The 23,132-nt window shown below is 40.2% G+C and overlaps 1 protein-coding gene across 1 annotated transcript in view; it reads right to left on the bottom strand.

Annotated features, from left to right (window-relative positions):
* Window positions 1-16,024, bottom strand: part of LOC128688710 (chloride channel protein 7) — an 85,214-nt gene extending 69,190 nt beyond the window's left edge. The window contains exon 1 of the mRNA XM_053776698.2: window positions 15,095-16,024. Within this exon, the coding sequence (XP_053632673.2) occupies window positions 15,095-15,149 (55 nt within the window). The 5' untranslated portion in view covers window positions 15,150-16,024. The remainder of the gene's footprint in view (window positions 1-15,094) is intronic.
* Between the last annotated feature and the right edge of the window lie 7,108 nt (window positions 16,025-23,132).

Genomic DNA, 23,132 nt, shown 5'->3' with positions numbered 1-23,132 from the left:
AAATGGAATTTATTTGTAAAGCCTCAAAACATAACTAATGAACAGAGGAAACGTTAGTTTAGTGCCAGGAATGCCTACATTGTTTATTCTGGACCCTATTTTGAAATTGGAATATTTTGAACTTTGTGTTAAATTGGCCAAATTAACAATTTCCGATCACTTTATTTTGTAGTTGAAACAGTTGACTTGGCGATTTCTTGTGCTCAATCGATAGAATAGAAGTAATACTAGTGAAATAGCTAAGAATTTGGTTGATTGGAATAATGTAATTGGCCTAAAATGGGAGTCAAAGTCGGCAAAATCGCCGATTCGTAAATGTCGCTGACACATCAAAATTCGCGAGAGCATAATTTCGTCAATTTTCCACCAAATTTCGTACTTTTTGTTTTATTACCTTCACGAAAAGATTCTCTACGATTTCATAAGAAAAAATAACAAATTTTTTTTTTGAAAATTCTTGGACACTGGTGCGTGACTCCAGATTTGGGCCTTGGACCCTGAAAGGGTTAAGTGATGGGAAATCAAATACAAAATGGGAGTTGTTACAGATACTGTTTGCTGATGATACTGTGCTTTTGGGAGATCTAAAGAGAAGTTGCAAAGGTTAGTGGATGAGTTTAGGAGGGTGTTCAAAGAAAGTTGAAATTAAAAATATATAAGAGTAAGGCGATGAGAGTATCAAATGAGTTAGGTAAAGAAAAACTAGATATCACAGTGGAGGGAGGGAGCATGGAAGAAGTGAATGTGCTCAGATATTTGGGAGTAGATTTGTCAGCAGATGATTTTATGAAGGATGAGGTTAACCATAGAATTGATGAAGGAAAAAAGGTGAGTGATGCACTGAAGAGTGTGGAGACAAAAAGCGTTATTCATGGAGGCAAACAAGGGAATACAGCCTCTCGTCACTTAATGATGTACTTGTTTACCGACAATTCGGACTTACAACAGGCTCTCTGACTAGTATGCATACCTAAATTATGTATAATAGAGTTGATTTCCTCTATTCTGTTTATTACAATATACAGTACACTACTGAATAAACATTTAAAAATATACCAGAATTGTTATACAGTGGACCCCCAGATTTCATAGTCGTTGGATTTCGTAATATTCGGAAATAGTAAAGTTTTTTTGTCAAAATATTGGCTTGGTGATAGTCATTTAGCTCGATAGTAGTCATTCATCCCGAACGCGTCCGAGCGGCCCAACACACCATTTACAGTTAGTGTGTCATTGTTTATCCGCCACTGAGCACGATCCCACGCGTTCATACATTTCGCAATACGTACTCTATTCGTTTTAGTGCTTGCAACTGCTAAATAAGCCACCATGGGCCAAAAGAAAGCTCCTAGTGCCAGCCCTTTGGTAAAGAAGGTGATAAACACGATAGAATTCGAGAAAGAACATACCAGCCAGGGTACTTCTCTCACACACACCAGTCAGGGCACTTCTCCACACACCAGCCAGGGTACTTCCCCACATACCAGACAAGGTACTTCCCCATACACACGATTTCATTTGAGTGGGACTTGTGCATGAGTGAATAGAATTATCAAAGCTTATTGCTTGAGAAGCATTGAAAATTGGGTTGGGCAAATATGATTCTGTTAGTGGGATGGTTTGTGAAGGACCTGCCCAGTATGGGCCAACAGGTCTGCTGCAGTGTTCCTGTTTTCTTATGTTCTTATGTACACCAGCTGAGGAAATTGCTTCAGAGGAGGAGAAAGAGATAGGAAAGAAGGTGCCTTCTTCAAAGGTTAAGGACATTTGCACAAAGTGGAGTGAGGTGCAAACATTTGTGGAGGAATATCACCCTAATCGTGTCCCCTCCTCCCATCTTCCATACACCAACAAGAGTCTTCAATAAAGTGTGATATTATTGCTTTATACTCCATTTCTCATTCTTTTCTTTTTGTTAATACTTTTGGGTGCCTGGAATGGATTAATTGGATTTACATTACTTCTTATAGGAAAAAATTAATTCGTAAGTCGTTAGATTTGGGTTTAGTCACACTCTCTGAAACGGATCAAACCTTTCAGGGTCACCAGGCCCTTTTCTAAACTTGTTCTCAGGGTCGGAAATTTTTCGTAAGAAGAAGAAGAAGAAGAAGAAGAAGAAGAAGAAGAAGAAGAAGAAGAAGAAGAAGAAGAAGAAGAAGAAGAAGAAGAAGAAGAAGAAGAAGAAGAAGAAGAAGAAGAAGAAGAAGAAGAAGAAGAAGAAGAAGAAGAAGAAGAAGAAGAAGAAGAAGAAGAAGAAGAAGAAGAAGAAGAAGAAGAAGAAGAAGAAGAAGAAGAAGAAGAAGAAGAAGAAGAAGAAGAAGAAGAAGAAGAAGAAGAAGATCTTATGAAATGATAAGAGAATCTCTTCCCGATCATAATGACACCAAAAGTATGAAATTTGATGGAAAACTTATGGAATTATACTCTCGCGAAGTTAGCGGTCTCAACGATGTTTATGCACTGGCGATTTCACCCACTTTGAGCTCTATTTTCAGCCAATTCCAATGTACCAGACGACAAAAATCATAACTATCTCGCTAGAACTCCATTTTCTCTATCGAATGAGAACAAGAAACCACCCATTTACCAATTTCAACTATCCAATAAAGTGGTCTGAAATTGGCAACTTTGCCAATTTCACACAAATTTCAAAAGATGCCAATTTCCAAATACCTGGAGTTTACCTGGAGAGAGTTCCGGGGGTCAACGCCCCGGCGGCCCGGTCTGTGACCAGGCCTCCTGGTGGATCAGAGCCTGATCAACCAGGCTGTTGCTGCTGGCTGCACGCAAACCAACGTACGAGCCACAGCCCGGCTGGTCAGGAACCGACTTTAGGTGCTTGTCCAGTGCCAGCTTGAAGACTGCCAGGGGTCTGTTGGTAATCCCCCTTATGTATGCTGGGAGGCAGTTGAACAGTCTCGGGCCCCTGACACTTATTGTATGGTCTCTTAATGTGCTAGGGTCCAGAATAAACAAGACAGACATTCCTGGCGCTAAAATAAATTTTTTTCTGTTCATTAGTCATGTCCCCAGGCCTCTCTTACATTTCTTTTGCTTTCCACTATGAATTTTTATTCTCACAAAAAAATAGAAGACTTACTGTTATGCAGACCACCGCATCAGTGTAGAAATGGTATAAATAATATCAGCACACTTGTGAAAGAATATTAGACTCATCTGTTGACGTGTATTGGACGTGTGGCATGATTTGTTTGCTTTTGAACTTTGGCAAAAATCGAACATTTCTGCTACTTTGAGCTCAATTTCAAGGTATTTGTCATTGTAAAACCAATCAAAATCATCTCAATTTCTGTAATATGTCTTCTATTCTATAAAATGAGACCAGGAAAACTAGAATACAACCATAAATAGCATACGAAAATATACTGCAAATTCGCTGTTTTAAAGTAAAAACATGGTCGGAGTTTTTTTCTCATTATGCACAGGATGCTGCAGGATTTTTTTTATACTTTGCACACTGACCACATAGACCATTCTTTCATATGCAGGCCTAGCAGCTTTCTCTCGCTAGATTTGAAAGCGCTAGAATTTATGCATACTAGAACGGCTCCAACCCTGGCGTGCAAGCCATACTAGTGCGGCACCAACCCTGGCGTGCAAGCCATACTAGTGCGGCACCAACCCTGGCGTGCAAGCCATACTAGTGCGGCACCAACCCTGGCGTGCAAGCCATACTAGTGCGGCACCAACCCTGAAAGGGTTAATTACAATAACTGGATGTCCGCTGTAAATGGTGCAAAGGTGACATTAAAACAATATCAAAGATGGCTGACACAAACCCACTGCAATTATAGTATGCTCCTCACTTAGCGACAAATTCGTTTACTGATGTGGTCTTGGGAACGGAACTCTGTCGTTAAGTGAGGAGAGGCTGTATAATGGTACCAGCACAGTTATATTTATTTATTTATTTATTTATTTATTAATTTGAACATGATACAGAGAAGTACAAGGAATAAATTTTTTAAAGTGCAGCATGCCAAAGCTCCTTGTATGCAGAGCATTATGGGCAGCTTAAAATTAACTTAAGATTAACTAAGCAATGATATATTCAGTGGTAAAAAAATTATTGTAAAACAGATAACAATTTAGTACAAATGAGTATTACAAAGACAGGTCATATGGTCATTACTGTGTTGCTGTGTAATCAGTAGAATGGTGTATTCTGTTAGGTAATGAAGTTAAATAATAACAAAGTTTGATTGGGCCACAGGTTGACATTTATGAGATACAATAATGATACATATATGAGATACAATTTATGAGATACAATTATTCAGTATTTATTTAGTTGTGGGTAAGTAAGTGATTTTTGAGAAGAGGCTTGAATTTATAAACAGACAGTGTTTCTTTTATTTTATTTTTTTTATTTATTATCACACTGGCCGATTCCCACCAAGGCAGGGTGGCCCGAAAAAGAAAAACTTTCACCATCATTCACTCCATCACTGTCTTGCCAGAAGGGTGCTTTACACTACAGTTTTTAAACTGCAACATTAACACCCCTCCTTCAGAGTGCAGGCACTGTACTTCCCATCTACAGGACTCAAGTCCGGCCTGCCGGTTTCCCTGAACCCCTTCATAAATGTTACTTTGCTCACACTCCAACAGCACGTCAAGTATTAAAAACCATTTGTCTCCATTCACTCCTACCAAACACGCTCATGCATGCCTGCTGGAAGTCCAAGCCCCTCGCACACAAAACCTCCTTTACCCCCTCCCTCCAACCTTTCCTAGGCCGACCCCTACCCCGCCTTCCTTCCACTACAGACTGATACACTCTTGAAGTCATTCTGTTTCGCTCCATTCTCTCTACATGTCCGAACCACCTCAAAAACCCTTCCTCAGCCCTCTGGACAACAGTTTTGGTAATCCCGCACCTCCTCCTAACTTCCAAACTACGAATTCTCTGCATTATATTCACACCACACATTGCTCTCAGACATGACATCTCCACTGCCTCCAGCCTTCTCCTCGCTGCAACATTCATCACCCATGCTTCACACCCATACAAGAGCGTTGGTAAAACTATACTCTCATATATTCCCCTCTTTGCCTCCAAGGACAAAGTTCTTTGCCTCCACAGACTCCTAAGTGCACCACTCACCCTTTTCCCCTCATCAATTCTATGATTCACCTCATCTTTCATAGACCCATCCGCTGACACGTCCACTCCCAAATATCTGAATACATTCACCTCCTCCATACTCTCTCCCTCCAATCTGATATCCAATCTTTCATCACCTAATCTTTTTGTTATCCTCATAACCTTACTCTTTCCTGTATTCACTTTCAATTTTCTTCTTTTGCACACCCTACCAAATTCATCCACCAATCTCTGTAACTTCTCTTCAGAATCTCCCAAGAGCACAGTGTCATCAGCAAAGAGCAACTGTGACAACTCCCACTTTATGTGTGATTCTTTATCTTTTAACTCCACGCCTCTTGCCAAGACCCTCGCATTTACTTCTCTTACAACCCCATCTATAAATATATTAAACAACCACGGTGACATCACACATCCTTGTCTAAGGCCTACTTTTACTGGGAAATAATTTCCCTCTTTCCTACATACTCTAACTTGAGCCTCACTATCCTCGTAAAAACTCTTCACTGCTTTCAGTAACCTACCTCCTACACCATACACCTGCAACATCTGCCACATTGCCCCCCTATCCACCCTGTCATATGCCTTTTCCAAATCCATAAATGCCACAAAGACCTCTTTAGCCTTATCTAAATACTGTTCACTTATATGTTTCACTATAAACACCTGGTCCACACACCCCCTACCTTTCCTAAAGCCTCCTTGTTCATCTGCTATCCTATTCTCCGTCTTACTCTTAATTCTTTCAATAATAACTCTACCATACACTTTGCCAGGTATACTCAACAGACTTATCCCCCCTATAATTTTTGCACTCTCTTTTATCCCCTTTGCCTTTATACAAAGGAACTATGCATGCTCTCTGCCAATCCCTAGGTACCTTACCCTCTTCCATACATTTATTAAATAATTGCACCAACCACTCCAAAACTATATCCCCACCTGCTTTTAACATTTCTATCGTTATCCCATCAATCCCGGCTGCCTTACCCCCTTTCATTTTACCTACTGCCTCACGAACTTCCCCCACACTCACAACTGGTTCTTCCTCACTCCTACAAGATGTTATTCCTCCTTGCCCTATACACGAAATCACAGCTTCCCTATCTTCAACAACATTTAACAATTCCTCAAAATATTCCCTCCATCTTCCCAATACCTCTAACTCTCCATTTAATAACTCTCCTCTCCTATTTTTAACTGACAAATCCATTTGTTCTCTAGGCTTTCTTAACTTGTTAATCTCACTCCAAAACTTTTTCTTATTTTCAACAAAATTTGTTGATAACATCTCACCCACTCTCTCATTTGCTCTCTTTTTACATTGCTTCACCACTCTCTTAACCTCTCTCTTTTTCTCCATATACTCTTCCCTCCTTGCATCACTTCTACTTTGTAAAAACTTCTCATATGCTAACTTTTTCTCCCTTACTACTTTCTTCACATCATCATTCCACCAATCGCTCCTCTTCCCTCCCGCACCCACTTTCCTGTAACCACAAACTTCTGCTGAACACTCTAACACTACATTTTTAAACCTACCCCATACCTCTTCGACCCCATTGCCTATGCTCTCATTAGCCCATCTATCCTCCAATAGCTGTTTATATCTTACCCTAACTGCCTCCTCTTTTAGTTTATAAACCTTCATCTCTCTCTTCCCAGATGCTTCTATTCTCCTTGTATCCCATCTACCTTTTACTCTCAGTGTAGCTACAACTAGAAAGTGATCTGATATATCTGTGGCCCCTCTATAAACATGTACATCCTGAAGTCTACTCAACAGTCTTTTATCTACCAATACATAATCCAACAAACTACTGTCATTTTGCCCTACATCATATCTTGTATACTTATTTATCCTCTTTTTCTTAAAATATGTATTACCTATAACTAAACCCCTTTCTATACAAAGTTCAATCAAAGGGCTCCCATTATCATTTACACCTGGCACCCCAAACTTACGCACCACACCCTCTCTAAAAGTTTCTCCTACTTTAGCATTCAGGTCCCCTACCACAATTACTCTCTCACTTGGTTCAAAGGCTCCTATACATTCACTTAACATCTCCCAAAATCTCTCTCTCTCCTTTGCATTCCTCTCTTCTCCAGGTGCATACACGCTTATTATGACCCACTTCTCGCATCCAACCTTTACTTTAATCCACATAATTTATATTCACAGGTAATGAATTCCAGATTTTAGGGCCTTTTATGTGCAGTGAGTTTTTGCATAGCCTGAGATGGACACGAGGAACATCAAAGAGTGATCTGTGCCTTGTGTTATGGTCATGTGTTCTGTTAAGGTTGGTAAGGAGATGTTTGAAGGGAGGGTTTATGTCAGAGTTAAGTGTTCTATGTATGTAGTAGGTGCAGTAATAAGTATGGATGTTTTGTATTGTGAGTAGGTTTAGAGTTTTAAATATTGGTGGAGTGTGTTGTCTGTCATGGGAATTTGTTATCATTCTGACTGCAGCCTTTTGCTGGGTGATTAGTGGTCTGAGATGGTTTACTGTTGTTGAGCCCCATGCACAAATTCCATAGGTGAGATAGGGGTAAATAAGTGAGTGATATAGGGCCAGGAGGGCTGACTGTGGAACATAGTACCACATCTTTGATAGTATGCCTACGGTCTTGGAATTTTTTTTGGAAATTTGTTGTACATGTGTTTGAAATTTGAGTCTATTATCAAGGTGGATTCCTAAGAATTTTCCCTCTGTGAGTTTTGTGATAGGTGATCCATTTATCATTATGTTTAGACACTCATCTGTAGCTCTGTTACCAAACTGAATGTAGTAGGTTTTGTCAATGTTTAGAGTAAGTTTGTTGGTCCTCATCCAGGTTGATATTTTCTGTAATTCGGTATTTACAGTATTGGCTAGCATGACTGGGCTCGGGTGAGAGTAGACGTATGTAGTGTCATCTGCAAATAGTGTGGGTTTGAGTAGTTGCGATGCATTTGGTAGGTCATTTATGTATATGAGAAAGAGAAGAGGGCCTAGGACACTTCCCTGTGGGACACCAACTGTAATTGGCTGTGCGCATGGTGTGAAGCATGGGTTATAGATGCTGCAGCAAGGAGGAGGCAGGAGGCAGTGGAGATGTCATGCTTAAGGGCGATGTGTGGTGTAAATATTATACAGAGAATTTGTAGTGTGGAAATTGGGAGGTGTGGAGTTACAAAAAGTATTAATCAGAGGGTTGAAGAGAGGTTATTGAGGTGGTTTGATCATTTAGAGAGGATGGAGCAAAATAAAATGACTTAGAGGGTGTATAAATCTGTAGTGGAGGGGAGGAGAGGTATGGGTCATCCTAGGAAAAGATGGAGGGAGGGGATAAAAGAGGTTTTGTGTGCATGGGGGTTGGACATGCAGCAGGCATGTGTGAGCATGTTAGATAGGAGTGAATGGAGACGAATGGTTTTTGGGACCCGATGAGCTGTTGGAATGTGAGCAGGGTAATATTTTGTGAAGGGATTCAGGGAAACCAGTTATCCAGACTTAGAGTCCTGGAGGTGGGAAATACAAAGCCTGCACTTTAAAGGAGGGGTTGAGATATTGACTGTTTGGAGTGACATCTGAACTGTCATATCTGGGCACCTCTGTAAAGACAGTGATTATGTGTGAATGACGGTGAAAGTGTTTCTTTTTCGGGTCACCCAGACTCGGTGGGAGATGGCGGGAGTGTTGAAAAAATAAAATAATAAGAAAGTTTAACCCTTAACACTTTCAGGGTCAACAGGCCCTCTCCCAAACTTGTTCTCAGGGTCGAAAAATATTCGAAAAAAAAAAAAAATTCTTATGAAATGAAATTTTTTTTTGTATTATAGGCCCAAAAAAATTTTTTTACGATCAATACTTACAGAGATACGGAGGCATGAAGTTGACAGACATTGAACCACATACGACAGCATCACCAACTGCTGGTCGCCCGGTAATAAGTTATTATGTTTTTTCTACTTTTTTCTTTTATTATTTAATATTTTATTTTTCAAGTAATTTTTATGGCCTCTGAGACCAATATAAAGACTATTTGGTACGTATTCACTCATTGTATACTACACAATAATAGCACAAACTTTGCTATCATTATACTGTTTACAAAACATTTTACACAAACCAACAATAAAAAATATTGTTTATTACTATTTTTCTATCATATATATACACATATAGAGTCACTGGACAGGTTCCTATAACTACAAGAGTTTCTGAAAGCTTGTAGTTGTGTGTGGGTAGACTTGTAAATATGCTGAGTCACCGGTGTGTCTTGTGTCGCAAAGATGCATCATACCACCACTCACTAACCCTCACTGCCTTCCACAACACATCCCTTCCTCCCCACACACCTACCTTCCTTCTTTCCTTCCTTCCTACCTTTCCTCCTTCCTACCTTCCATCTTTCCTTCCTGTCATCTCTTCCTACCTACCTTCCCTCCTTCCTCCTTCCTTCCTTACTTCTTCCTTCCTTTCTTTCTTCATTCAATTAATTTTATGGCCTGTGAGACCAATATAAGGTATACTGAATGTATATTTACTCGTTGTATGCTACACAATAACCGCACAGTCATTATATTGTTTACAAAACATGTTTACACACACCAACAAAAAAAATATTGTTTATTACTATATTTCTATTACATATATACACATATAAAGTCACTGGACACTTCCCAGAACTGCTACAGCTTCTGTAAAGTTAGTAGTTGTTGTGTGGGGGTGGACTTGTAAATATGCTGAGTCACCGGCATAATCAGTGTCACAATGACAAATAATACCCTATCTCACCACCCTCACTGCCTGTCAACTTCCTCTTCACCCCACCAACCCACATGGAAATAAGTCACTGTCTGAATTTTTTGGGTTATCCTAGGTTTATGGTCTTCTTCCTTCCTTCCTCCCTTTCTTCATATCTTCCTTCTGTCCTTCCTTCCTTCCTTGAGGTTTCCTGGGCATTGCTTTTGGTCAGAAACTCCTCAAAACCAAGAAATTCATCATCATTGACATTTCCATCTATGTTTGAACTGTCACTTGGGAACAAAAGAGCCCCATTTAGCCAAAGAGTGAGAAGTTTCTTAGCACTAGACATGATGAACAAGGTGTAATAAAATGGCTTTCCCCACAATGCACCACTGGGTCCCTGATTTTCTTTGTATCGCACACACTGACCATGGAGACCCATTCTCTCACACCTAGGACTACCAACCTTTTCCTGCTTGATTTGAGGACGCTAGAATTTATGCGTACTATTATGTCAATAACCCTGGCATATAAGACCTACTAGTACGTCAGAAACCTCAAAAGGGTTAAACTGTCCAAACGTAGATCTATGTTTGCATGTGTAACGCTCCAAACGTAGATCTACATTTGTTTACATAAGAAACAATGTAAAATCAAATGCAGATCTACATTTGGAGTGCTATGCGTGCAAATATAGATCTACGTTGGGACAGTTTAACCCTTTGACTGTTTGGTCGTATATATATGTCTTATGAGCCAGTGTTTTGTACGTATTAATATGCATAAATTCTAGCAGCTTCAAATCAAGCAGGAGAAAGCAAGTAGGCCCACATGTGAAAAAATGGGTCTGTGTGGTCAGTGTGCACCACATAAAAAATCCTGCAGCACACAGTGCATAATGAGAAAAAAAACTGATCATTTTTTTGGATTAAAACGCCGACTTTGAGGTGTATTTTCGTATAGCATTTATTATTGTATTCTCATTTTCATGGTCTCACATGATAAAATGGAAAACATATTACAGAAATAGAGATGATTTTGATTAGTTTCACAATGAAAATGACGTTGAAATTGAGCTCAAATTAGCAGAAATGTTCGATACACAAATAACCCGCACATAAAAGACAGAAGCTTACGACGACGTTTCGGTCCGACTTGGACCATTGACAAAGTCACACTAACAGAGGAGGAGCAGGACGGCTATATATAGGCAGGAAGAGGTGGAGGTAGTAGTAGTGGTAGTAGTAGTAGTAGTAGTAGTAGTACAAGAATTGTATATAATACCGACAGGATGAAATGACACATGCACAACACCCGGGCATCTCCACCGTAGACGCTTCGCCATCCAGCCAGCCACTGGATGGCGAAACGTCCACAACAAAGACAACCAGACGCCGCACATGTGTCTAATTTCATCAGTAGATGTAGTAGAAGAAGAAGAGGTAGTAGTAGTGGTAGTGGTAGAAGTGGGAAATAAGGAAGACGAGCCAGTCAAATACAAAGGAAGGGGAGCACTGCAAGAGAGCTAGAAACCCACAGAGGGAGAGCAAGCGCACCGAGGTGCGTGAAAGGGGAAGTGGTGAAATAAAATAAAGAAGGAACAGAAACACGAGACAGGAGAGAGAAAGACAACCCAGAGGAGAAAAGGAGAGAGGAAAGGGGAAGAGGAAGAAGAAAAAGAAGAAGAAGAAAAAATGAGGATTCAGGTTAAGTCACGGGTGTTCTGAAGTTTGGAGCATTTTACAATGTAGTGGGAGAGGAAGGCATCTACAGAGACGAAGCCAGGGCTAAGGTTCATACAAGGAAAGTTGTGTATAAGAGAGGATTCAACTAAACGGCGACTGTCCGAGTTGGAAGTAGGGAAGACAGTTTTAGCAGAAGACCAGTCAATAGGATGGCTATGATCTCTGACGTGACAGAAAAGAGCATTGTTAGTGTCGGCAAGCCTAACACTATTTTTGTGCTCCCTAAGTCTGTCAGAAAGAGATCGACCAGTTTCTCCAAAGTATTGAAGAGGACAGGAGGAGCAAGAAATAGAGTAGACACCAGGAACATCTGTAGAGGGAGGAGAGGTATGAACGAGATTAGTGCGAAGAGTGTTAGTCTGGCGGAAGGTAAGCTTGATGTCTATGGCCTTCCCAAAACTCATAAACCTGATATTCCTCTTCGTCCTATCATATCCTCTAGAGGTCCTGTCTCTTATTCTCTTGCTTCTTGGCTGGCCAAAACCCTCACTCCCTTTCTTGGTACTTTTTCTCCTGCCCACCTCCGTCACTCCCAAGACTTCATTGAACGGGTTCGCTCTCTCCCAACCTGTAAGATGCTTAGTCTTGACGTTGAGTCCCTCTTCACCAATGTCCCTCTTGATGATGTCCTTGATTTCCTTAGAGAGAAGGCCCATGAAGGGTTTCTTCATCTCCCTATCCCCACTGATGTCTTTCTTGATCTGATCCGCCTCTGTGTGGACTCTAACTCCTTTTCCTTCCAAGGGAAATATTATTCCCAAACCTTCGGTGTCGCTATGGGCTCTCCTCTCTCTCCTGTCCTTGCTAATCTTTACATGGAATACTTCGAGACTGTTCTTCTTCCTACCCTCGATGTGCAACCTTCACTCTGGCTCCGCTATGTGGATGACATCTTTGCTCTGTGGCCTCATGACTCCAGTCTCTTCCAACCTTTTCTTGAAGCTCTTAACAATCTTGCCCCTTCCATTAAGTTTAAAGCTGAATGGGAATCTAATTCCTTACTTCCTTTCCTTGATGTCCATGTCCACCGCTCAGATACAGGTTTTTCCTTTTCCGTTTACCGTAAACCTATGCACAGTGGCATGTACATTCACTACTTTTCCTATCATGCTTCCCCTGTCAAGAAAAGTGTTCTTATCTCCCTCTTTCTCCGTGCCCTCCGCATCTGTGATCCTCAGTTCCTTCCAGCAGAAATTTCCACTCTTTATAATTCGTTCTCCCGTCTTGGCTACCCTTCCCATTTCATAGACTCTGCCCTCTCACGTGCTAAACGCAATTTCTTCTCTCCCAAACTCTCTACTCATGGGAACTCTTCTATCCTCTGCCTTCCCTACATTTCCGGTCTTTCTAATATCAACAATTCTCTCCGTCCCTTAGACATCAAGCTTACCTTCCGCCAGACTAACACTCTTCGCACTAATCTCGTTCATACCTCTCCTCCCTCTACAGATGTTCCTGGTGTCTACTCTATTTCTTGCTCCTCCTGTCCTCTTCAATACTTTGGAGAAACTGGTCGATCTCTTTCTGACAGACTTAGGGAGCACAAAAATAGTGTTAGGCTTGCCGACACTAACAATGCTCTTTTCTGTCACGTCAGAGATCATAGCCATCCTATTGACTGGTCTTCTGCTAAAACTGTCTTCCCTACTTCCAACTCGGACAGTCGCCGTTTAGTTGAATCCTCTCTTATACACAACTTTCCTTGTATGAACCTTAGCCCTGGCTTCGTCTCTGTAGATGCCTTCCTCTCCCACTACATTGTAAAATGCTCCAAACTTCAGAACACCCGTGACTTAACCTGAATCCTCATTTTTTCTTCTTCTTCTTTTTCTTCTTCCTCTTCCCCTTTCCTCTCTCCTTTTCTCCTCTGGGTTGTCTTTCTCTCTCCTGTCTCGTGTTTCTGTTCCTTCTTTATTTTATTTCACCACTTCCCCTTTCACGCACCTCGGTGCGCTTGCTCTCCCTCTGTGGGTTTCTAGCTCTCTTGCAGTGCTCCCCTTCCTTTGTATTTGACTGGCTCGTCTTCCTTATTTCCCACTTCTACCACTACCACTACTACTACCTCTTCTTCTTCTACTACATCTACTGATGAAATTAGACACATGTGCGGCGTCTGGTTGTCTTTGTTGTGGACGTTTCGCCATCCAGTGGCTGGCTGGATGGCGAAGCGTCTACGGTGGAGATGCCCGGGTGTTGTGCATGTGTCATTTCATCCTGTCGGTATTATATACAATTCTTGTACTACTACTACTACTACTACTACTACTACCACTACTACTACCTCCACCTCTTCCTGCCTATATATAGCCGTCCTGCTCCTCCTCTGTTAGTGTGACTTTGTCAATGGTCCAAGTCGGACCGAAACATCGTCGTAAGCTTCTGTCTTTTATGTGCGGGTTATTTGTGTATCGTTCCAGTCACGGTATTGTGCCTTTTTGTTATTTATTCAGAAATGTTCGATTTTTACCAATGTTCAAGAGTAAGCAAATCACACCACACATTCAATACACATCAACTGGGGAGTCTAATATTCTTTCACTAGTGCACTGATATTATTTACACCATTTTTACAATAATGCAGTAGTCTGCATAACAGTAAATTTTGTATTTTTTGTATGAATAAAAAATCTAAATAGAAAGTAATAGTAATAAAAGAGGGACCTAGAGACGTGACTAATGAACAGAGGATATGTTATTTTAATGCCAAGAATATCTACATTGTTTATTCTGGACCCTATTTTGAAATTGGCATCTTTTTTAATTTGCGTGAAATTGGCCAAATTGACAATTTCTGACCACTTTATTGGGTAGTTTAAATCGGTAAATGGGCAGTTTCTTGTACTCAACTGATAGAAAAAATGGAGTTCTAAAGAAATAACTATGAGTTTGGTAAACTGGAACAACGGAATTGGCCAAAATCAGGGCTCAAAGTCGGCGAAATCGCCGATGCGTATATGTCGCCAAGACTGCTAACTTCGCGGGAGCGTAATTCCCTGAGTTTTCGACCAAATTTCGTACTTTTGGTGTCATTGCCATCGGGTAAAGATTCTCTATCATTTCATAAGAAAAAATGATTTTTTTTTCCAGAAATGGGCTTGCGACAGTCAAAGGGTTAAGGGTTACTGTATTATTTACTCTTCACCTTGTTGAAAATTTAAATTCACATATGTCTCAGTTTCAGAATTCTATTAGGCCCTGAGTTTTTATGTTATATTTCAAGATATTGGCAGTTTGGAGGGATATGTTGTGTATCTTTATATGTATATGCTTCTAAACTGTTGTATTCTGAGCACCTCTGCAAAAACAGTGATAATGTGTGAGTGTGGTGAAAGAGTTGAATGATGATGAAAGTATTTTCTTTTTGGGGATTTTCTTTCTTTTTTGGGTCACCCTGCCTCGGTGGGAGACGGCCAACTTGTTGAAAAAAAAAAAAAAAAAAATTCAGGAAACAAACAAAGAGGACCAAAATTAACAGAACTTGCCTGGAACTCCATTGTAGGTTGAAAGAACTAAATTTAAGGTAAAAGTAGACATCATGGCACAAAAGAATACCCTCCAAGTTAGTCCCTGGTTCCAGAAGCTGGCTCCCTCTTCCAAGGAGAACAACACACCACCTGAAAACAATGGCTGGTTAAAACAGTAAACAACTCTTGAATAGTGCCTTTATGGAATTACTCTGTACTCTTTGTATTCCTGGCAGACAGATGTTGAGAAAAAACTACCATTTTCCCTGGAGCTAACAATATTATTATAATATGTAATTGCCTTGACATACTTTGTGAGGACTGAATGCACTTTCCTTCAGATATCTTAACTAATCATTCATATCACTGATGTGAGGTCATTCTTAAAGTAACTACTGGAAATGAGTGGGATAAGCAACACACACAACTTCTGTGTATTCTTTTCACCCTAGCAGGCACCTAGGCCAATGCTGCATTGGCTTAGTCCAGTTTACCAAGCTAAAGTGAACCGAGATGACCTGTGAAAAAAAACATTTTATAATCTACTGAAGGATTTGTGAAAATCCTATGTCAACAAATGTGTGCTTTCTATTTTGTTAATCAAATTAGAGTTGTTCTTAATATGTAATGGTTAAACAATAATGAAAACAAAAAAGGATATTCATGAAATACTCCATGGGGAAGTGAAAAAGAATTCTTCCTCCGTAAGCCATGAGTGTTGTAAGAGGCAACTAAAATGCCAGGAGCAAGAGGCTAGTAACCCTTTCTCGTGTATACATTACTAAATTTCAAAAGAGAAACTTTCATTTTTCTTTCTGGGTTACCCTTCCTCGGTGGGATACTGCTGGTTTCTTGAAAGAAGATTTATGAAGTACAGTATTTAGAAAGGTTCAGTGCAACCAACCCACATGCATTGATTTTGATCTATGCAAAATCTTCTGTATAAATTTCCACCAAATTAATAATAATATCATCATCACATTAAGCACTAAACCCAAAGGGCTAACCAAATTAACAGGCTCTATAGCAGCATTAGTACAAGTGACATTCTTGTTGGGGTATGACCTATGGCAAAACCCAGAGAAAAAAATAAATATACAGTAGTACTATACAACTGTACTGTACTGTAACTGCCTCTCAGTTTCATACAAATTTATCACAAAGTATGGGTTAGCAATAACGTGCTTTGTCCCTACTAATAACTCAGGGATTATCACCCCTGCAGCCTGGTCTTGGACCAGGCTTTCTAGTTAATAGTAAAGGTGTTGTTGCTTATTGCATACAGCCATATGCAAACACCGTAGCCTGGCTGATCAGGAAATAGTTGAAGGAAGTTCAACTTGTGATTTTAGTGTATACTTAACCCTTAAACTGTCCAAACATAGATCTACGTTCACATGCGTAGTGCTCCAAAAGTAGATCTACGTTTTTTTACATACTTTCAAATGTTGAAAAAACGTAGATCTATGTTTGGACAGTTTAAGGGTTAAAGATTGACACCCAACCAAAATTCAAACCATTAGGTACAGCTTGCGAGAATCTGCCTTGGCTTTCACGAGTAAGAAAACTTCTGCTTCAATTTTAATACACTGGCACAGTGTTATTTTGTATGCTAATATTTCTTAAGTCATCATATTTGGATTTGGTTCTTAGGGTTTAAAATTCCATATAACATTTGTTCTAAATGGCTTGGTTAAGGAGCAGATCATCTGCCCACTCAAGTGAGCATCTGGCTGAAAGTGAAGTGATGTGAAGTGTGTGCTGCTAGTTGTTTTGTATTATTATTATTATAATCAAGGGGGAAGCGCTAAACCCGGAGGATTATACAGCGCCTGGGGGGGGGGATGTGGAAGGCATTCAGGCTTAATTCGGGGAACTGGAGCACAGATCCAATTCCCTAAATCAAGAGCCCCTCACCAACATCAAGGAACCTTCCTTGAGGGGTAGTTGTTTTGTAGCCACTTATGCTCTGGTCAACCACCATTGCCCCACGCTGCCTCAACCACTCATACCTTGCTGACTATTTATTTATAAGTGATACACATAATGCTGATATTTATTATATAATTATTACAATGGATATGTCTGGATATGTCTTTTAAGGATAGTAAATAAACACTTGTAGTTTCTGTGGTAACAGTGGTAAGAGTGATGCATGTGTCAAGGCAAAGAAATGAGCTATTAGCTTCGAGAGCAATACAGGTGTCAGTGGTAGTACCAAATATAGTTAAGCATTAGTGTAGTTTGTCAAGCATTAGTGAAGCATAAGAGAAAGTCACAATTAGATAAAGTAGATACTGTAAGTATAACTTGTCTTATGAAAGTGTGTGAAGTTGGTACAACAGTGTATGATTTAAAGACACAAAGCAAACACCTCTTTTATAGACACTGTTTCTAGATACAATTTATGTGGGACTGCAAGCAAAGACATTCATGTTTTATACATATAGATTTTCCAGTGGAGAATAGGAGGTATTCCTGAGATAATTCTGATAGACAAAACAATATTCATATCTAAAATGTGTACACTCATGAATGACTGAACAGATTTGAGAAGTGCTATGGCAAGTTATTACTTCTCTAAGATTTTGAATTTAAATTTTTATTTTTTTTATTACAGCCTCTCCTCACTTAACGACGGAGTTCCATTCCCAAGACCACGTCAGTAAATGAATGCGTCGCTAAGTAAGGAACATACTATAATGGTAGTGGGTTTGTGTCAACCATCCTTGATATTGTTTTAATGTCACCTATGTACCATTTATAACATTTCTAAACGAGTACATCGCTAAGTGACTTCGGGCGTTTCCCACCAAGGCAGGGTGGCCCAAAAAAGAAAAACTTCTATCATCATTCACTCCATCACTGTCTTGCTACAGGCATGCTTACACTAGTTTTAAAACTTAAACATTAACACCCCTCCTTCCGAGTGCCAGCACTGTACTTCCCATCTCCAGGAATCGAGTCCAGCCTGCCGGTTTCCCTGAACCTCTTCACAAACGTTACCTTGCTTACACTCCAACAGCATGTCAAGTCCTAAAAACCATTTGTCCCCATTTGCTCCTATCTAACACGCTCAAGCATGCTTGCTGGAAATCGAAGCCCCTCTCACACATAACCTCCTCTACCCAATCCCTCCAACCTTTCCTAAGCTGACCCCTACCCCACCTTCCCTCCACTACAGATTTACACACTCTCCAAGTCATTCTATTTCATTCCATCCTCTCTATATGTCCAAACCATCTCAATAATCCCTCCTCAGCCCTCTGGATAATAGTTTTGGTAATCCTGCACATCTCCAAACTATGGATTCTCTGCATTATATTCACACAACACATTGCCCTCAGACATGACATCTCCACTTTCTCCAGCCTTCTCCTTGTTGCAACATTCACCACCCATGCCTCACACCCACACAAGACCATTGGTATAACTATATTCTCATACATTCCCCCCTTTGCTTTCATGGATAAAGTTCTTCGTCTCCACAGACTCCTCAGTGCTCCATTCACCTTTTTCCCTTCATCAATTCTATGATTCACCTCATCTTTCATAGACCCATCTGCTGACAAGTCTACTTCCAAATATCTGAATATATTCACCTCCTCCATACTCTCTCCCTCCAATCTGATATCAAATCTTCCGTTACCTAATTTTTTTGTTATCCTCATCACCTTACTCTTTCCTATATTCACTTTTTATTTCCTTCTTTTACATGCCCTACCAAACTCATCAACCAACCTCTGCAACTTCTATTCAGAATCTCTCAAAAGCAGAGTGTCATCAATTTAAATTTTACTTACATTATTTATATATTATAATCCTAGGTAGTAGGTTGGTAGACAGCAACCCCCAGGTAGGTACTACCGTCCTGCCAAGTGAGTGTCAAACAGAAGCCTGTAATTTCTTTACATGATGGTAGGATTGCTGGTGTCTGTTTTCTGTCTTATAAACAAGCATGAGTTCAGGTGCATTTTGCTACTTCTAGTTACACTTAGGTCACACTACACATGCATAGACAAGCATATACAGTGGAACCTCGTTTTCTGGCCACTGCTTTTATCAGCTGATTCGTATTTAGGCAGTTTTTCGGCTGAAATTTTACACCACATTTCGGCCGTTGCCTCGTATATCAGCTGTATTAGATGCGTCAGCCCGTAAGTGAGTCAGTCTCCCTTTGTCTGTCGGCAAGTGAGCATATACTCTGTGTATTCATCCAAACATTTCCTTAAAATCCATTGTTTTTGGTAGTTTTTTTTTATTAAGTGTTAGTGAAATAAGGCACCATGGGCTCCAAGAAAGTTCCTAGTAAAGTTCCTTTGGTAAAGAAAGTGAGAAACACGATGGAATTTAAGAAGGAAGTAATAGAAAAATATGAGTGGGGTGTTCAGGTGCTGGAACTTGCCAGGATGTATGGCAAAAACAAATCAGCAATCACTTCTATCCTGGCAAAGAAAGAACAAATCACGGAAGCTGATGTGGCTTGTTTATTACCCCTTTAAGGGTCCATGCCGTAGATCTGTGACTATACATTGAGGGGTCCAAACCTTAGATGTACGCAAAAATTCTAGAGGCGTCAAATTTAGCGCGAGAAGGCTGGTAGGCCTACATCTGAGAGAACCGGTCTGCGTGGTGTGTGTGCACCGTAAACAAAAATTCTAGGCACCTGCATGGCATTGTGGGAACACTGCCTCAGTTACCTTTGTTCACCATGCCTTGTCGCAAGGCAGCTCTCACTCCAAGGCGAATTGGGACTCTCCTCTTCCTATCTGAAAGTTCTGACTCTAATGGAAGTGGAAATGAAGACGAATTCTATGGCTTTGAACAATTAGTGACCAAAAGGAATGGCCAGGATATTGAAAATAGTGCAGAAAATCCTGACAATCCTCAACCTTCTACCTCTGGTGTGGGCACGTCTCAGTCATGTTCAGTTGTACCTCGTCGCAAGAGAAAACTAATATTTTCACGTGGCCAGGCCTTAGACTTCAGTAATGATGACGATAGTGATGTGGATTGTGATTTTATTGCTCTTGACGATCATTCGAGTAGTGATAGTGAGGAATCATATTCACCAGTGAAGTGTCGGTATATACGCCGCCACATGCACTCGGGGGAATGTTCCCTATGCAATGCCCAGGGGATGCAGTAAATCCCGGAGAACATCCTGTGGCCCTACACCAGGAATAGACAGTGAAAGTAAGGATGATGTGGCTACACTTGACATGGATAGACGACAGACATCAGTAGGTGGTGGTATTGGTGGTGATGGTGGTAGTGGTGATGGTAGTGCCACGGCCATGCATGACTCACAAGCCCAGGCTGGGACCCACGCCGCTGACTCCTCAGCTCAAGGACAAAGCGGAGCGTCAGCCATCGCCCCACCACAACCGCAATTACCACCACAACCAGCTTATGATGTCCAGTATCCACCAGCAAACCGTATCTGGGATTGGCAACAAAATCCCAATTTTGTTCCCAAGCCCCACCAGTTTGACGACTCTCAGAGTGGAATTCTACCAACTTGTTCCCTTGGAAACACTGCAAATGAACTGGAATTCTTTGAACTATTCTTTAACCAGCCCTTGATGGAAACAATTGTCAGGGAAAGTAGCAAGTATTTTGAGTACACCATGGCAAATACGATCATATCACCACAGTCAAGACTATTCCGATGGAAAGAGACAACTGTTGCTGAAATGTATTTGCTTTTCGGAACAATAATGCTTATGCCTCATGTCTATAAGCATAATATAAAATCATACTGGTCCACAGATCGGCTAATTTGTACCCCGGCCTTCAATGAAATCATCCCAGTGAATAGGTTTATCTTACTGTTATGTATGTTGCACTTCTCTGACAAAACCAGGCCTGACAGAAGTGACAGGTTAAACAAGATTGAAAATGTTTTTATGTATCTCAAACGTAAGTTCAACATATACTTTTATCCATTCAAGAATCTTGCAACTGACAAGTCTTTGATTTTGTTCAAAGGTAGACTGTCATTCAAGCAGTATATACCGAGCAAGAGGAAACGCTTTGGTATATAACTGTTTGTACTCTGTGACTGGCAGTGGCCTGGTATTGGATATTATTGTATACACGGGAAGTAAAACATTGAAAAATACCAGGATGTTATTGGGTATCTCAGGTGACGTAGTGAGAAACATGATGGCGCCTTATCTTAGTATGGGGCATACATTATATACTGATAACTGATATACAAGCCCTTTACTCAGTGACTTCTTGCGAGTGAACATGACAAATGCGTGGCACAGTGCGTTCTAATCGTAAACACATGCCCAAGTTCAACGCAGGCACTCGTAGTGGTGAGGTGCAGGTGTTTACTGCCATTGACATCATGGCATTACTGTGGCATGACAAACGAGATGTCACATTGTTGACAACCATTCACCCTAACAAAATGCAAGACACTGGCAAAGTTGATAGAGTAACTAATGAACGTATTCGAAAACCAGTGACAGTGATTACCTATAAACAAAACATGCGTTTGGTTGACAAATGTGACATGCAAATAGGCTCTGTTGATTGTGTTCGTAAGAATTACAAGTGGTACATGAAACTTTTCTTTCATCTAATGGACATCTCAATGCTCAATGCATAAATATGTACCAAATAAAGACCGGCAACAGACCACCGTATGGTGAATTTTGTTTGTCTGTTGTCAGACAACTCATAATGAAGTACCAGGTAACAATACCTGCTATACAAAACCGTCCTTGAACTCCTCAGGAAATACCCAAGCATTTGAGGAGGGAAGGTGATCACTTCATAATACAGCTTCCTGCAGCTAAGAAGAAATTTGCTCAGAAGAAATGTGTTGTCTGTGCACAAACAAAACGACAGCAACAAAGACGCAAAGACATTCGCTTTATGTGTGAGGAATGTAAGGTACCTCTGTGCATGATATCTTGTTTCAAGGACTTCCACAAGCTGCAGTTCTAAAAACATATCCAGTGACTGTACATATGTAAATATATAATAGAACATTAGTATTATAAAAGATCTGTGCATGTTTATTGTAGTAAACAATAGTGGTAAACAAAATTATTATAATAACTTTATTGCAGTTGTGTTCAATATAGCGAGTATATACGTATATATATAGCACATTATTGCAATAAGATCACAGTAAACAGGTGATTTTCGAATATGCAAAACAACCACTGTGAAAGAATAGAGAAATTCCAAGCGCTTTCATGACTACTCACATTATTGTTCCTTGATAATGTGAGTAGTCACGAAAGCGCTTGGAATTTCTCTATTCTTTCACAGTGGTTGTTTTGCAAAGTACATTATATATAGTATTGATCTCACAGGCCACAAATGTTACTAGAAAAAGAAAAACATTAGAAAACAAAAGAAAAAAGTATAAAAAACATAAAATATAGAAATGCAATTTTGTGGAAATTGCTGATGTTGCCACCACCCGGTCATTTTGGGTCAACTTCTCGCCTCTGTATCTTGGTATGTACTAATCAGATTTTTTTTTTTATTACCTTCACAAAAATATAATCTTTAATTCTGCAAGAAATTTTTTTTTTTTCCAAAATTTCTTGGACACTGGGGCACCCCTTCAGATTTTGCCTTTGGATCCTGAAAGGGTTAAGAGTGACTGTGAAATAAGCCACCATGGGCAGGGAGTGTAGCAGGTAGGCAGGGAGTGTAGCAGGCAGGCAGGGAGTGTAGCATGGAGGGCGTGTAGCATCAAGGGAGAGAGTGTGGAAGGGAGGCAGGGAGGGTAGCAGGCAGGTAGGAAAGTAAACTCAGAGAGGGCTTTGATACCTGAAGTCCTTATGGAGGGGGATTCCCCTTCCAAACAATAATCAGTCCTTCCTCTCTCCGTTCACCATAAGCCAACAAGAGTCTTCAATAAAGGTATGAATAGTGATTTAAATGTTCATTTATTTATTTTATTTAGTTCTCAATGTTTTATGCATGTAAAACTATAATTCATCTTTAAAAAATGTATGTTTTGTTAATATTCTTGGGTGTCTGGAATGGATTAATTGTATTTACATTAAATTCTTATGGGAAA

The sequence above is a fragment of the Cherax quadricarinatus genome, chromosome 13 (assembly GCF_038502225.1).
Source record: "Cherax quadricarinatus isolate ZL_2023a chromosome 13, ASM3850222v1, whole genome shotgun sequence".
Taxonomy (NCBI): Eukaryota; Metazoa; Arthropoda; class Malacostraca; order Decapoda; family Parastacidae; genus Cherax; species Cherax quadricarinatus.
This window is presented reverse-complemented; position numbering and strand designations above follow the sequence as displayed.